This window comes from Phaethon lepturus, unplaced genomic scaffold (assembly GCF_000687285.1).
Source record: "Phaethon lepturus isolate BGI_N335 unplaced genomic scaffold, ASM68728v1 scaffold7591, whole genome shotgun sequence".
NCBI lineage: Eukaryota > Metazoa > Chordata > Aves > Phaethontiformes > Phaethontidae > Phaethon > Phaethon lepturus.
In genome coordinates, this window is record NW_010518482.1 from 19,198 (window position 1) to 36,256 (window position 17,059).

General features: G+C 40.0%; 1 protein-coding gene across 1 annotated transcript in view; it reads left to right on the forward strand.

Moving 5' to 3' along the window:
* The window catches only part of LOC104628233 (multiple epidermal growth factor-like domains protein 11), a gene marked incomplete at its 5' end in the record, with an annotated part of 188,795 nt that overhangs the window by 17,668 nt on the left and 154,068 nt on the right, over positions 1–17,059 (forward strand). The window contains one exon of the mRNA XM_010296747.1: positions 1,341–1,433. Coding sequence (XP_010295049.1) covers positions 1,341–1,433 — 93 coding nt within the window. The remainder of the gene's footprint in view (positions 1–1,340; positions 1,434–17,059) is intronic.

Consider the following 17,059-nt stretch of genomic DNA (forward strand, 5'->3'; position numbering starts at 1 on the left):
TGTACAAGGCATTGGTGGAAAACGTTTGGCCCATGAAGTACCTGGGAACTGAAAGGGTGTTTCATATGCAGGCGCAGTGCAACTTTAAGAAGCTTCACTGGCTGATTTAAAATGAATTGGGTAGTTCAGCCTGATTTTCATTACAGCAACACAAAGCTACTACCCAAATCGGCTTTGCTGGCCTTCTTTTAGACAGGAATGAAAATTTATCTTGGAATAAGTGTTTTGCAGTCCAGCGTCAGCCAGTTCTTGGTTAAGTAAGCACGATACCCACATTTCCTATCTGACATAAAAACGTGGGATATACAAATATAGGTCATAGATGACATATATCATATATATGATATACATTATATATATGTATATATTTTTAAATATAGTGATCTTATTGCCACTATATCATATTCGTTAATAACTCATACATGTTAGTCTAGATGGAAATTATATTTTCCAACTTAACCATCCAATTTGAATCACTGACACACTGAGTTTTTGGCAATGTCCTAAGTGGTAAAATGGAAGTAACATAGTAAGCAGTAAAGTTCAGTGTTTAAAGTAGTTATTCAGTACTGTCCAAGACTTTTTTTATGTGACGGGCATACCAGCATACACTGGAAAGTAAGTCAGACACTAAAGCAGCACAGGAAAAGAAAAGTCTTAAAACCATGAGCTGTTCCCACTCAGGAAGAAGAAAAGGAGATTCTCCCATGTATATCTCTAGTCAACTGGCTAGTGAGACAGTACAACCAACCGGTTTTTCATAGTTTGAATCTTGAGAATATTGAACTTTAAATAATCCAAGAGTGGACAAATAAGATATATAACACTGTAGTTATAGAAAACTTGATGACCTTGAAAAGACAAGGCTGCACTTACAGCTACTGCATCATGAAGTAAAATTGTTTCTTCTCCTTGAGCTATTTTTTACAAATCTATTTTGGATCTTAATATACTTTCAAAACTGAGATCCATTTTATATTATGAACAGTAGCAACTTGAGTGCAACAGAAGCAGCTGGTATTCTGTAACATAATACTAACAAGTGTCAGTTTAGTAAAAAGTTTATTATGAAGCAAAACTGCTAACCAAAGTAATTTCTGATGTTAGAGTTTTTCATTACAAAGAGCTAGCTGAAGTGACAAATGAGTTTATCGCTGTCAAGAGACCTGTATTTTATTTTGGTCACTTAGTATTAATTAAATCTTGCAAGTAATTATTTTTTGCATGTTTGCTTTGTTTAATATTTTTAAACAAAATATTGCTCTCTAAGGCATAGTTTACTGTGTGTTTACCAATCGCTTAATAAGTTTACAGTGCTGTGTATTGTTTCTTCTTGACAGCACTCTGCACAGAGGAGTGTGTGCATGGAAGGTGTGTTTCTCCTGACACTTGCCATTGTGAACCAGGATGGGGAGGTACTGATTGCTCTAGTGGTGAGTAAAATCACAAAAAAGTGATAAAGATATGTGCTGCTGTTAAAAAAAAGGCCCTAAATAAAGCCGTGGCCTTAGAACTTGGATGATTTAAGTGGAAAAATGAAGGTTGTCTGTTGGTTATTTTGCAACTATGTGATAATACCCTTTCCTATGACAATGACTTTCACCTTTTTTTCTTGTTTTTACAAAGAAGTGTTAAATGTAGTGGAGGATGCTTTTAATGCTTTCGTCCCTGTTACTGGGATACCAATATAGATAATGTAGCTCTGTTATGAAATTTTTCTCTCTTAAATCCTTACTACAACACATTCTCATTAAATACTTTGTGGAGTGCTTGGAGCACTTGTCCAAGGGGACAAGAGGAGAATCCTTGTCCTGTTGAAGCCAGTGGGAGTTCTGCCATTGACTCTTCATGCAGCCCAGATTCTACCTCCTGACTTGAAATCCACACCCTAAATTATCCATACTGCAGAAATTGGGGAAATGGTAGAGGTGGGAGTTCTGCACCTTTTACTAGGAAATTAATTCACACTTGAGGCTTTCAATTCTTTCAGCTGGAGAAGCTGTGTCAAACTCTCTTAATTGGTAATGATAAGTTTAAGTCTATGTGATTAGTTCATGCTGGAATGAAATAGCTAGCATTCTTTCCAGTACAAATATCATAGATGTTATGTAACACCGGCCCAATGCGTTCTTGACATAACAGAAATAAGCTTGTTAAATTAAGTCTATTTGTCCGTCAGGCAAGTAAATAAAGCTGCATGGAGAAAGATGCTGTGAGTCATTTTCTGAATGAACATTTCATTTTGCTTTTAGTTCCTCCCTTTCTTCCAAACTGATTTGGATCTTAAAAAAGAGACATCATTACCAGGCAAAAAAAATAACAGAAAGGGGATCTATAAAGGGAGGCATTAGAAGAGAAAAAGAGTTAAACGTGACTGGGGATGAACACCTCCAGAGACTGAAGTCGATGGGGCAGACTCTTCTCTTGTCAAGTCAACTGGTGTTTTGTCTGGAGCTTTGCTGATGTCTCCTCAGTTACAGCAGAAAAGGTGATAGGGAGAGAGCAAGGAGGAAGGACGGGAAGAAAGGTCATGCTTTGGGGTTTGAAGCAACCTTTTGGGATTATCTGACAGGTAGACAAGGGAAAAACTGGGCAGCATAACATACTGAATATCTATCTGTAACAATATTTTTAAAAAGAAAAATAGTACCTTCAATTGTAAAATATTGTCTAGAATCTCAGGAATTAATTTTATCCTTTGGTTATTTTTAGCAATAGATATGTTTAATCTAACAGCCAGTGAGTATTTATACACTTAGAGAAGTTAAAAAAATGTGAAACAAAAATACTATGATAACATGGACATACACATAAAATGTATATATTTATACACACATGCATACACAGAGTCACAAGCACTCTGTTCTGTGTATAATGAAGGAAAGGATAAGATGTCAAAGTACAGAACGGTCTCGTGGGCTAAAACTATCCAATGACTCCTATTAAATTGCACTAATCTTGCAAGTGAAGATAAAAAGAAAAAGAAGGTTTTTCCTATATTGAATATTTAGCTTTTTAAAGTAATTAGGAATATTAAAGCACTGACAATGATTGAGATAGAAACATTATTCATAACTTTTATTTCCGCACTGGGCAGCAATCCAGTATATTTCATTTATGAGGTTTCTGTGGTAGAAAGAGAAGTGCTAGCCAATTCCTAAATTAAATATGCCCTGTTAACTTTTATAAATGATAGCCCAAGATTAGCTTCAAAATTTAAGCTTTCATTTTATTAATATAATTAGTGTGTTTGCTGGACTACGGTGCCCATTGTCTTTCATTCCATTTGTTATATGCCGGGCAACATGCGTTCTTGTCCTAAGGTCTGATCTGAACAAGCACTGTCCAATGTAATGCTTGTAAGTGTGAATGGCCTCATACAAGTTAGCTTTTACTGCAGCTGAGAGAGCTGCTTACCTTTATGCTTGACACTAGAAATTTTGATGACTGTCGTCTTTATTGCTAGGAGACTTTGTTTAAATTAGAAGGTATAGAACGCATATCAGCTGAATAGAGTACAACCGTTACTCTGAGTATTTCCAAGAAAGAAGAGAGAAGCTGGGAGCCTTTGCCTAACTGAGGTTAACTGGGATTTTCAGATACATTGATGATCCATGTATTGAGTCATGTCTTACTCTTATCCAGTAATAACGTAGAAAACGTTTTTCATTTCTACTGGAATAATGTATTACCTGTGCCTACTTTCTTCCTTTTCATTAATATTGGGTAGCTACTATGAAGGTTACATGTTTGCAACGACACATATAATTTGTTGGATGTTTCTGAATGGCTGGCCATGTCGGGCTGTGCTCTAGATAAAGTGAAGCTGTTGGCTGTATTCATGCCACCCCACTCCCCACGGGACCATAGAACTTTCCTGTATGGTCAGTATCAGTGATTTTACTAAGTCACAGGCATACTGCTTTTAACATTGGGTATTTAAAACTATTTTACTGGGAAAGTTGTTGCTAGCCAAAACACACCCTTTAAACTTAGAAAATCTCCCATGAACTATAAGTGATTCCTGAATGATCTCTTCTGAAAGCTGGTGATGGGGCAGTGGAACAGGTTGCCCAGAGAGGTTGTGGATGCCCCTTCCCTGGAAGTGTTCAAGGCCAGGCTGGACGGGACTTTGAGCAACCTGGTCTAGTGGAAGATGTCCCTGCCCATGGCAGGGGGGTTGGAACTAGATGGTCATTAAGGTCCCTCCCAACCCAAACCTTTCTATGATTCTGTGAAAACAACGTTGAGAAATGGAGCGTACCTGACACTGGGGGTCATTTGTTGTTTACCTGGAAAAGATCTAGGGACACTCACTCTTTTTGAGATGGTATTTCAACACCCTGCATCTCAGACCATTATATAAGTTATATATAAGTTTCATTTGGTTTGATGGGTGAGGTTCAACATAAGCAGAGCTCCAGCACAAGGTCCAAGTGTCACTTCAAAACCAGAATTCAGATCTAAATGTTTTTCTTTTTTTGGTGCGCCGCAAAGACTGCCTTTGCCAGGAGAGGGTATGAATTCTGACACTGAGCACAGATTTCCTATGGGGAGGCAAGGTTTTGGTGTTAAATGCAGTTTCCCAGTGTTACCATTCTCCCTTGGCTAGAATATACTCAAATTGTATTCAAATTCAAATGTTTTGAATAGTTCCAGCTACAGCCTGTAGTCATCCAAACAATTTAATCATCTTTCTCAGAGTTCGTTTCATGCTATCCTAAAACTCAACCTGTAAGACAACAACCACAAAGCTTGCTATTCAGTGCAACTTCCCAGTGACTAATCATGGAACGTGTTAGAGTTCATCTGTTGTCAAGGTTAAAATAACTTCAGATGAATTGCTAAACAATTATAAAAAAAACCCTGTGCCATACTCAGCTCTGCATGCCTTTATACCTGTGTTTTACTGCATGCTGTTGTACATCTGTCGATGCCCGCAGGCCTAGCCTTGATTTCATGCTATAAAGCTGCAATATATTAAGGCTTGATTACCATAACAATAAAAAGAGACGTAATGAGGTATTAACTAAAGAAGCTCTTGAATAAAATGTTTCCAAGCTTTTAATGATGCTAAAAATTAAAAGGAGAAGTCTTTTAAAAAAGCCCATACCTTTCCCCTTCCCTTTTAACTTGTTTTATTAAAATCATGCCCATTTTGTCCATGGAATCTGCACTGCTGTTTTTTTAAATACAAAGGAAAATTGCAAATGCTCTGTGTGAACTTACCTGCTCACCTGTCCAATTATTTCAAAGCAATTAACTTCAAACAGTATGATATACTGGCTTGAAGTTCTGGTAGGAATATAATTGACTGTTGGTGGTTACCTGGCCTCTTCTGGGTCTTGATAATGGCCATCTGTATTTGCAAGCCGTTAGGCCCCAATCCAGCAAAGCACTTAAGCATATCCTTAACTTGACACGAGTAGGACTTTTCATCTGCTTTAAGTTAAGTGGGTGTTTAAGGATGTTGCTGAGTAAGTTTTGAAGAAACAGCTAAAAAGACCTCTGTGAGATCTAAACAAGCCTCTCACTGAATTCATCAGGTCTATAAGGAATAAGGTGTTCTTTCAAAATGCTAAGACTTCTCAGGCAATATTATTGAAGACCATTTTGACTCTCATGAGGAATTTTCATTGCAGATAAGATCACAGAAATCTTTCTGGTTAACAGATTCACAAAACAGTGGGCAACAGGTGGGAAAAAGAAAGTTGAGAGCAAGAGCCCTGAATTAAAAGCAAGAACCTTCTAAAATTTTGTGTGCCAATTTGAGAAATTTCAAGGTAAAAAAGCACAGAGATTGTAATGAAAAAATAAAGTGGTTTTGAAAATGTTTGTTTTGCTATTAGTTTCTGGAGAAAATTTAGTACTTGTCCAAAGTGTAGTTAAAGAGATGTTGGCATAACATTGCCAAATCATTTTTCTTCATGCTATGTCACGTGGTGGAGAGAGATTATAATATTGCTGTCTGGCATAGGCTGATCAGTAATGTACACATATGGACAACATAGTTTTCTTTGGAAAAGATGTTTTGTACAAACTGTTATTAAGAGCGAGAAAGTATTTAATCTTTATCTCTTTGTAAAAAATCACCAAGGTTGTAGCAACAGGCGGGTATAACATCACAGCAAGATCACATTTAAGGGTATAGCCCTAGAGCAGCTGGAGTGCTTCAGTACTGAGACCTGTGATGAATGAGAACTGCAGATACTTTGCTAAATCTGAAGGGGGTTTCCTTGACAAGCTATGGAAAGCAAAAGAAGAAATCTCAGGAGAAAACCAGAGTATTTTAAAGTAAGTCTGTGGTGTTTTTCAGCCTTGATTTTGGCTTCTGTGTTCTCAAAATGCTTTGAATTATTTCCAAAGAAGAAATAAAGTTCAAAGGAAAGATTCCTGGTTTGTGAATACAGGGTCAAAAAAAATTCAGCCTAATGTCAGGGACTGCTCTTCTGAAGTCATTAGTTAATTCTTTGTCCTCAGGTTTTTAGGATAGGATTGACTGGGAAACCACCAAGGTCCCCCAAAGAGGTACAAAGGTGCAACACTTCAGCTGTTCTAAACTGTTAGTGAGCCACTACATAGATTCAGGGCCGACCCTTGAAGGACATCTGTTCATGTTTCTTGTTTGGAAATTTGTCTTATGCCATGAGTTTATATCACAGTGACTGTTTTCTGTAAGTGCCGAATGAGGTTACAGAACCAGGTACAATGTTTCTGTTTCCACCAAAGCCCTTGTATTTCGTTTGTCATTCCAGTTGCTGAGTTTAGATGCAGTTTCTAAAGAACTGTTTAAAGTTGTGAAACTTCACTTGGGATCCAGGCTTAATTATCGCTAAACAGAATTTCATATCCATAGCATGCAGACTTTAAAGTTTTAGTACACTTTTCATTTAAGCCAAGCTCAAACTGCAGCTTAATTTTGATGTGATTTGCAGACTCGGTGACAAGTACATCATGTAAAGCGATGCAGACGTATAAAAACAAGCTCCAATGAGGATCTCATACAAGGATCTTTCCATAGCAATTACAGAGTGGAATTGATTTCTCTCTCTTTCAGTTCTAACTGGTGTAATCAGGTAAACAGCTTGTGTTTAATTTTTGCCTCTGCTGGATGTTGGACCCACGCACTTGGGCTTGCCTACCCAGGTTGCATGTGTTAAGCAGTCTCTGTAGCAGCATATCTTCATGGGCCCAGCCTACGCAGGACAGCCTGTAACCAGGGAATAAAAATGTAAACACAAGCTGCTGTTCAGTGCAGTTAGTAGCACAGCAGCATGTCCTGTATATATTTTTACACAGATAATTCGGCTGCATTAAACTGGGCTAATCCATCATTTTTTTTGTCTCCTGCTACCTCAATTGTTTGTGGCTGTTTCTCCTCACTGTTTTAGAGGTATGATAGTATCCTTTAAGCTTCTGTAAGTTAACTGTTTTGGAGGTGCTACAAGCTTATGGAAAGGTATGAGAGTGATATTAACCTTGGCTTTTCCCACAGTAACTGGGCTGAGCAAAAGCAACAGCTGATTCTGAAAAAGGAAAAGTAGATCCAAGATTTACTGTACTTTGGGAAGAAATTGCTTTCTACATTTCTTCTATGCGATTCAGTGATGATAACTAGATCAGTTGCCAGTTGTTCTAAGTCTTGTACTAAAGTGAGTCAAAACCAGAAATTCATCACCATGTGTCGTTTTTCTTTTCACCTTCTTCTTCATCGTCCCCGTCAGAGAGTGGGAAAGGACTTCCTTAAATCAGCTGGTCACGTCTAAAGCCAAGGTAGCGAGAGTTCATTTCCCCCCAGCAGTCCCAGCCCTCCTTTGAGATTGCCTTTTTTGAATCACAGAATCACAGAAACACTAGGTTGGAAAGAACCTTCAAGATCATCAAGTCCAACCATTAATCCAGCGCCACCATGTCCCCTAAACCATGTCCTGAAGCGCCACATCCACACGTTTCTTGAACACTTCCAGAGATGGCGACTCCACCACCTCCCTGGGCAGCCTGTTCCAATGCCTGACCACCCTCTCAGTGAAGAAATTTTTCCTAATATCCAATCTAAACCTCCCCTGGCGCAACTTGAGGCCATTTCCTCTTGTCCTATCACTAGTTACTTGGGAGAAGAGGCCAACACCCTCGTCGCCACAACCCCCTTTCAGGTAGTTGTAGAGAGCGATAAGGTCTCCTCTCAGCCTCCTCTTCTCCAGACTAAACAACCCCAGTTCCCTCAGCCGCTCCTCATAAGACTTGTGCTCCAGACCCCTCCCCAGCTCCGTCGCCCTTCTCTGGACACGCTCCAGCACCTCAACGTCCTTCTTGTAGTGAGGGGCCCAACACTGAACACAGGATTCGAGCTGCGGCCTCACCGGGGCCGAGTACAGGGGCACAATCGCTTCCCTACTCCTGCTGGCCACACTATTCCTGATACAGGCCAGGACGCTGTTGGCCTTCTTGGCCACCTGGGCACACTGCCGGCTCATGTTCCAATGGTTTTGGAGAGTTCGTTGAACTGACCTGACTCTGTCTGCTCTAGTCCCTGGAGTTCTGACTTCCAGTGTGTGCCGTTGCTCTTAAGGCTTGATCTAGCAATGTACTTCATGCATATGAATAGTCCTTTTAAAGTCAATAATGAACAACCTACGTTATTTTAAGTTAGAGAAATGCTTAAGTCATTATCTGAATGGGAACTTAAGAGATGAGGGGGGAAAATCAGCTTGATGAGGATCTCATTTAGGGACTAGGAGTTCTGAGTTCCATCCAGGCTGAGCAATGGCAGGTACTTCTTTCAATGAACTAAAACCAAGCAAGAAGCTTCACCAGTATCAAGAAAGAGAAGCTCAAGCCTAATGCCAGGTCTCCTGCAGAGCAGAGCACAATACACAGATCAACTATCTGAACATAGCCCTTAGCTCTAGATAGAGATAATATTTTGACCTGCCACATAGGTGAGTACCAGAGGATAGATATGTGTTAAGAAAATAATTTGGATAGGTAGTGTAACAGGCTTCCGGTTGTCTAATAAAGATGTGAAAAAAATGTAAAATCTTATCAGAATAAGTCTGCACAATTATATGTAACTAATACAATATTACCACAATCGTCTGCTCTATTAAAGCATCCAGTTCTTTCCAGATTTGGCTGCTTTGGTTTAAGAGGTAAGCCCATAATAAGTTACATGCTGGACTGAATATTCATCTAAAATTCAGATGATATGTTAAAACCATGCTTCCCATTTGTACCCAGAGTGGTAGCTGATGAGGCTGCTGCGTGTTAAGAGTTTGTCTTCTAAATTGGCCTGAGGTAGCAACATCATTTTGGAGTCTTTCTTCTTCTCTTGATGTAGTGTTTCTATGTACGCAGACTTTCTCTCTCTATTACTGTAAAGAAAGAGACTGTGTTGATCCAGACAGGGGCTGGTGGGATTTATATGGTCAGCTGCAGTGGTCAACAAACACGCCTGTGTTGATCTGGTCCTTGAGTACTTAGCTAGGAATAAAAGACATACAGAAAGGGATCTTTCCTTATCTACATAAATGATACATTGAAAATTCTATATGTTATTTAGTTAATAAGCAACAACTGTATCATTATAATTTTGATATATTTATGCATATACATTGCTTTAAGACACGTAGCTGACAAACAGGAAGTGAGAGGACAGATTTAAGACCTAATGGCTACCTGGGCATGTCACCTCACATGTACCCACCCTCCAGCTGTACCCACCCGGCAGCTACAGGTGAGCTGTATACGAGCAGTATGGAAATTCTGTGTTCCATGTAACCAAATCATTAGGCAGTTGTATGTGCTGGATATCTTTGGAAAATCACTCTACTGAGTCTCTGAATCCAACCCTGAATTCATGCTGAAAACCAATAAGGGAAGCTGTGGGCAAACCTTGTTGTATAAAACCTTACTTATTGCCTGTCATGAGGGCAGTATGTCAGGGACTTATGCTTCAAAGGGGACTGTGAATAGACATTTAGATTTCAGAGAAGAAAGGTGAGTGTGAATCTTTGGGAGCAAGCAGCGTTATACATGGAAGTTCTGTACCAAAGCAAGACAATGGTGTTGATGAGGTGCTTGTAACTGAGAGTAGCCTGCCCTCCCAAAGCAGAGCCCCACTGAACTTTGAGCACACCTGCCACATCTGGAAGTGAACTTTGTAATGTAGCTATTCTCTTAACTGGGGAATGGCCTGATGGTTGACTAAAACTTTACAGTGTAAGGATAATTTTCAGTAAATGAAACCATGGTTACTAGTACTGAACGGGCTAAATGCATTCCCGTGCAGGTTTTGTGTGGTTATGCAAGGGGCAATTTGGCTCACATACATCTTTCCCTGGCTGCTAAACTGGTGCGAGCAGGGGAAACTTCATAGAAAGGCAGCGTACATGTGACAAGTTGTTAGAATCCTTAATTTTATTAATTTGACTGGGATTTTTCTCACTTTAGACAGGGTAATAGTTATAAAAGAACAAACCTACTAAAATATCCTTTTTAATGACCTGAATTGCCAATGCTAAACTTCATTGCTGGAGCATCTTATGGTAATGTGGCTTTAAATGTGCACTACACAAATGAACAGACTTTAGATCAAATTGAAAGTACCATTGGTATAATTTTATGGCCTGGTTGCTAAAGAGCTATCACTTGGAGAAAAGAGCAGAATTCCCTCTCCCAAAATGTAGGCAAAAGTCTCGGGTGTGGACACCCACTCAAAAGTATTCCTGGGGTTTTTGCTTGCTAACAAACAGAAAAAAAAAAAAAAGGATAGTAGTCCCTGGGAAAGCTTCTAAACCACTTGACTCTGTGTTAGGTATGGTGAGACATTTCAAGGAATGCTTGAAGAGGGCAGAGCTCAGCTCACCGTCTGACATTACGGTATCAGAAAATCCCCTGGGAGCTATTTCAGGCACCTGAACCCGGAGAAGCCTCAGGCCTGCTCTGACTCTTTCTGGGTTATGAATAACTGCCTCCGAAGACATGTGCCGCGACTGGGAAAGGCCCAGTGCTCATAGGATTTTTCAAAAGATGCTGTTCGTCCTAGTTGTAATATGTGCAGTAATTAAATGTTTAAGTCAAAAAGGGAAACAAAAGGTTTCATTCAGAAATAAGACTTGAAATTTAGCTTGGGCCCCCAGCAGGTAAAATTTACTAGAAAATAGCAGTCATTCATCGCCTAGTGTTTGATACAAGGCTTCTTGTGAATTGATACCTGAGAGCTGAGGCAGCGTCAGTGAATTCATTCAAACAGCACCAGTGAGTATGCCCGAGCATGGGAAGAAAGGTTGCAGGGAGAAAGCATGTGGATACGCAGCATTCCCTGTTAGTGATTGTTTCTTTGTTTAGCTGTACATTCCAGCATTTACATACGAAGATACTAAAATACTTTATTTCAAAAAATATCATCTGGGTGTATTTTAACTATACTTTGGCTGCTGTACTGAACAGCTTTCCAAAAATGAAGTCCATATCGTTCGTGTCTCCTCCCTTCCTACGCCTGCTCACTGACCCGCTGTTTAAGTAGGCAGTGTCTTTGCTAAATGAAAGTGTTACATGCTAAAATTTTTCCTCAGACTTCACCCTGATTTTGTGTGATCCTAGATAAGCCTCCACAAGATGGGAAGTCCTTATTTCTTTTTGCTTTCTGTGGGAGTTGAGTATATTCATCATGTGGATTAACGGGACCTATATCACAGCTGAAAAAGGATGGCAGACTGCAGTGGTGCTGGTGAGAGCTCAGCCGTCAATTAGTACCTTTGCTAAACGTGAGGGAGGCTATAATGTGCCGCTGGCCTTGGTGCCTTGGGTGGGTTGCATTTAAAATATAGCCTGGAGGCAGCTTTTCTAACTTTAGTGATGTGATGATCAGATCTGCAGAAGAGTATGCAGAAGTGATGCAACATGACAGTTTAAAATGAGAGAATGATAATGCCAATTTACTCCATTGCCTAATGAGTATATGACAGTATATTGAATCATTCTGTTACTTACTGTTTTAAAAGTTGTTTCCGTGTCAATAAAATGTTTGTGTATGAATAAGAGACCTCTTTTAGAGCAAAAACTAGAGGAAAATGTGCCATTGTACAGGTAAAACTTAGGTAAAAATTTTCTTTGGGGTTTCTTTTTACCATAGCCTTACAATCACTTGCATTTCTAGTAGCTTCTCGGCGCCAAGAGTAGGCCATAATGACTTTAAATCACTATGTGTGAAATGGGGAAGTTTCAGGGAGTTTCTTCTTTTACCCAGTGTTTGTGCTATTGTAAGTAAGTATGATAGTATACTTCTGAAGTGAAATGTTTTCAGAAGACGTTTCTCTGAGAAATCCCGTTCTGCTAAATTACACTCATGAAAATCCCTCCTAACCCCCTGAAATGATACCCTGATACTTATTTGAGTCCTTATAAAACACTGAAAAAGTGTTTGCCACAGGAGCAGGTATCTTGTGTCCCCAATGAAACGAATGTTTGTTGAAACAGCTTGTCTGCCTCAGTGATGTGGAGAGAAATCATGAAATAGCAGAGGACTTAACAAGTGCATATCTGACTGTAAATCCAGGGTTTGGCAGAACAGAGTCTTCACACCACTGCTCGCAGGTGAGCGTTTTGCTCTCACTGCTAATCTAGCCTTGCCAGGGAATGTTGAGGGCCCATAGTTATCTATAAGAAAAAGCATACAAAATGAGGAAATGTGTTGTGACCAAAGGAAATAAATGAGCAGATGGTGTGCAAGCATCGTACCTGACACTCCAGAGGGGTTTGTTGTAGCATAACCACCGATTACAAACATACAGTTATGAACAGAGGCCAAACGCAAGAAAGGCGGAGGGAAAGTGATATGCATGGAAGTATGGAATGAAAAGCAGTATAAAATAAAGATTGAGACATGACAAAGAAGCGGGGGGGGGAATGGAAAAACAAGCAAGGTGAGACAGCAGCCAGAAGTAGCTGGGGATAGCAAAGGAGCTCGGTGGGCAGATAACTGGACTTGAGACAATAAATAGCTGGATTCAGATTCTTTGCAAGATGAACACTGTGCTGCATGTGAGGCACCAAGAATTTCAGACTTGTGAGCAGTTAGTGGCTGAATCTACCAAGTAGAAATTACAGATTTTGTCAAAGTAAGTGTCGTGGTTTAGCCCCAGCCGGCAGCTGAGCCCCACGCAGCCGCTCGCTCACTCCCCCACGGTGGGACGGGGGAGAGAATCAGAAGAGTAAAAGTGAGGAAACTCATGGTTTGAGACAAAGACAGTTTAATAAGTAAAGCAAAAGCCGCACACGCAAGCAAAGCAAAACAAGGAATTTGTTCACCGCTCCCCATGGGCAGGCAGGTGTTCAGCCATCTCCAGGGAAGCAGGGCTCCGTCACGCGTAATGGTTTCTTGGGAAGACAGACGCCATCACTCCGAATGTCCCTCCACCCCTTCCTTCTTCCTCGTCCCAGCTTCATATACCGAGCATGACGTTATATGGTAGGGAATATCTCTTTGGCCAGCCTGGGTCAGCTGTCCCGGCTGTGTCCCCTCCCAGCTCCCCATGCACCCCCAGCCTGCTCGCTGCAGGCCAGCACGAGAAGCTGGACTGTCCTTGACTACTTAGCAACAACTCAAAACATCAGCACTTTATCAACTTTTTCTCATCCCAAATCCAAAACATAGCCTCACGCTAGCTTCTATGAAGAAAATTAACTCTACCCTGGCTGAAACCAGGACAGTAAGAAAGTTAATTGGAAGGAGGGGAAATAGAATGGTGGTGGGAGGTGCCACAGGCAGGACAATCAGGGTAAAAATGACAGTGAATTTGAGAGAACAAAAGGAATGACAATGATAAGGGGAAGGCAAACTTCAGTGTGCCGGGAACTGCCTCAAATGGGAAAAGCCGAGGTGTTGAAAGAATGTCTTTTTATCAATGCAAACAATTTAGTAAAGTGAGAAAGAATCTAATGCTTGCAAACCAGTGGTGATATCCTGACAGAAGAAGGATTTAGAAGTGAAGTGCTCTGGTTAAAGCGACATTTGCCTTTTTTTGGTGCCAGCAAAAAACCCGTTTAAGTGTTTATGAAGGGATGCAAACATCTATTCTATACTAGTCATCGGCACTACAGCTTCAATAAACACTGTTTAATGCTTAAACACGATGTATTGAAGTGGGATGCTGGAAGTTAAAGTACATTCAACTGCCAAAACGGCCTTTTCTTGGCCTGGAAGGGTAGCACAAGCAACAGAAGTGCAGTTTTCAATAGTCAGTTTGTATTTTGTTATTGACAAAAATGTTAAGTAAAATACCAGAAATTTTGCACTTTAAGGAAAATTTCTACAGTCAAAAGTTCACTTGTATTGCCGTACTCAGGAATATATTTTACACCTTCAGTCTTAACCCTTCCTTATACCATTTGATTGTCTTGAATATATCGTCTATAACAAGCACAGCCTCCAGTCATTTCTTTACAGCTCAAAAAGACTTGATTCAATGCAGAGAAACCACAGGATTTTTTTTATTAAACATGCCTTTGTTAACCCAGCAGAATATTGGAAAGTTTTGGAGTGAAAATGAGAGATCAAAAGACCTGAATGTTGTCCAAGAAAGCATGGTCAAAGCCATTTGTCAGGGAAGCTGGGAAGAGATCCAAGATCACAGATATGGGTGTCACTCTTTGTAATTGCAAGAACTCATGAAATATGATCACTGACCTAAAAGATGAGTAGAATCAGATAATAACAATGCACGTTGAGTTTCTGGGTTGTGGAGTTAGGTAAAAAGAGACCTACTACGACACATAGACCTATGTTTAAAGAACTATAGGGACTTCACTGAAGAAAGGCAAAAAAGGGAAAGTGTGTGAGAAAGGTTCTCATCCACAACTGCTTTGTAATAGTAAGTTTCAGCCACTTTCATAACTTTGGTGTGTGTTGTGCCAGAAGGCTTTAGGCCCCATTAGAAACAACAGTAAATGCCAGATAGAAATGATGTGTGTATTACTACTGAGAGTATTTTAGATCAGGAAGATCTTTGTGAGCATCAGCCAGAAAGAAGAGAGATAAAACACTCATTCTTTGATCTTGGAGGGTGGTCATTCAACAAAAAAGTCTCTGCAGTTCATCATTTTCAATAGCTTTTCTGCCTATCATACAGTGCCTATTCATGCAAAGGCCAGAGACTGCTAGGCTGTATAAGCCCTGCCCAGAATGCTAAAAAATATGTGCATCAAATACAGGGCAGATTGGGTGAAATTAGCCTGCAAAATTCAAATTTTAATAGAAACAGCTAAAACATGAAACAATGGATATTTGTGGTAGCAGGAGAGGTAAGGGTTTCTTACCCTTCCTACTGTCTGCTTAAATCTCACCTTTATGAACCCTTTGTACAGAGTTGCAGCATTCTAATTATGTAGTAGTATTAGTAAATCATGAAAATTGATTGCAAGAGAGTTTTTGGCCAAGGACCAAAGTATGGTACCCTAGCTCACTTGCTTAGTTTGCAGTGATAGTATCTGAAATAAATATCAAAGCCTAGAAACACAAACTGCAGAAGGAGGCAGGTTTGCAGAAATGTATAAACATTCGCCTGGAAGGTCCATTTTTCCATAGGGATTGCAAAGTTTGCTGCTAGGGTGGGAGGTGGGGAGACATGACTGTAAACTTGGTGAATTATTGGGAATCCAGAATAATCTTTGCTTCGTCATCTACTTTAGCCTATTAGTGCTTCTCAGTTACATAGGTATCTAGTTCAATTGGGATAGCAGTAAGAAAATACATGCATTTCTGCAAATCTTATTTCCATCTTCTAGGATAAATTCCAGCCACTGGAATTCCACAGATTCCAGTTTGAGAGTGCTGGTAGAGAGTCATAACTCTCCCTTACAGGTTTGGTGGGTTTATGATACATCTTGGAATATGAGTCTTATTACAGAGCCCAGTGAGTTTGTTTTCAACTTCAGGTGAGGAATTGCTTTTGTCAGAGCTTATGAAGAAGTGTATTGGGAAGAGGGTCTTGTTATTTAGGCTGTTCATAGAACCTGATGGCGGCAGCCCAGTTCTGGGATTTCCTAGGGACCACCACTCAGTGAGATCAGCAAGACAGTCTCATCGTCTTCCGTCCTCAGCAGCTGAGTTCCAGGCCTCTTCAGAGTGCTTAGGTTCACAGCTTACTGAGATCACTGAAATACAAGAAGTTCCATTAAAAATCTCTCTTTTACTGTAAGGGTGATTAAATACTGGAACAGGTTGCTCAGAGAGATTGTTGAGCCTGTCCTTGGAGATATTCAAAATTCAATTGGACACAGTCTTTGGCAACCTGTTCTAGCCTACCCTGCTTTGAGCAGGGGGTTTGGACTAGATGATCTCCAGGGGCCCTTTCCACATCAACTATTCTACAATTCTATGATTCTATGAATTATTTTATTCCTGTAACTTTAGTGATCTCTGAAACAGAGCAGGGGGCTTACTGAATGGCTAGATATGACAGAAAACATAGAATATATAAGCAGCAGGTCAGAGTATTCTGAAAGCTCATGGGAATCTTCTGCAAATGAGAGTAGAGCTTTATTACAGTGAGCCTATTCAAAGAATTATGTGGTTATTCTCATTCTGAAATCCTGAAATGCCATGGAAATTCTCTTGGCAGGATGGATTTTGGGTACCAGTAAATTCAACAATAATAGAATTCCTTGCTCATATTCAAGAATGTAGGCTCTGTTCCCAGCTCTGTTTCTGGACTGCTGTGTCATTCTGGACATATCCCTTTCCCTCTTTGTATTTCATTTACTGTTTTATAAAATGGTAAGCCTAACCTCCTTTGTGTGGGATACTAGAGTTTCTAGATGAAAACTGCTACAGAAGAAATAGGTGTTCACATTAAATTAGTAAGATCAAATGTTGTGTGTTCTGTAGTGAATGTGTGTGTTCTATCTGGCAGAAAGAAATGATGTTAATTAATTACTCTGACATGCAGTCATGATGTTACAGTCTGTATTATAGATGCCCAGATGTTGGGTTGTTCTTCCAGGATGCAACATGTTTGAATGTATTAGGAGGTGCATTTTTTCTTTGCATATGACTATGACA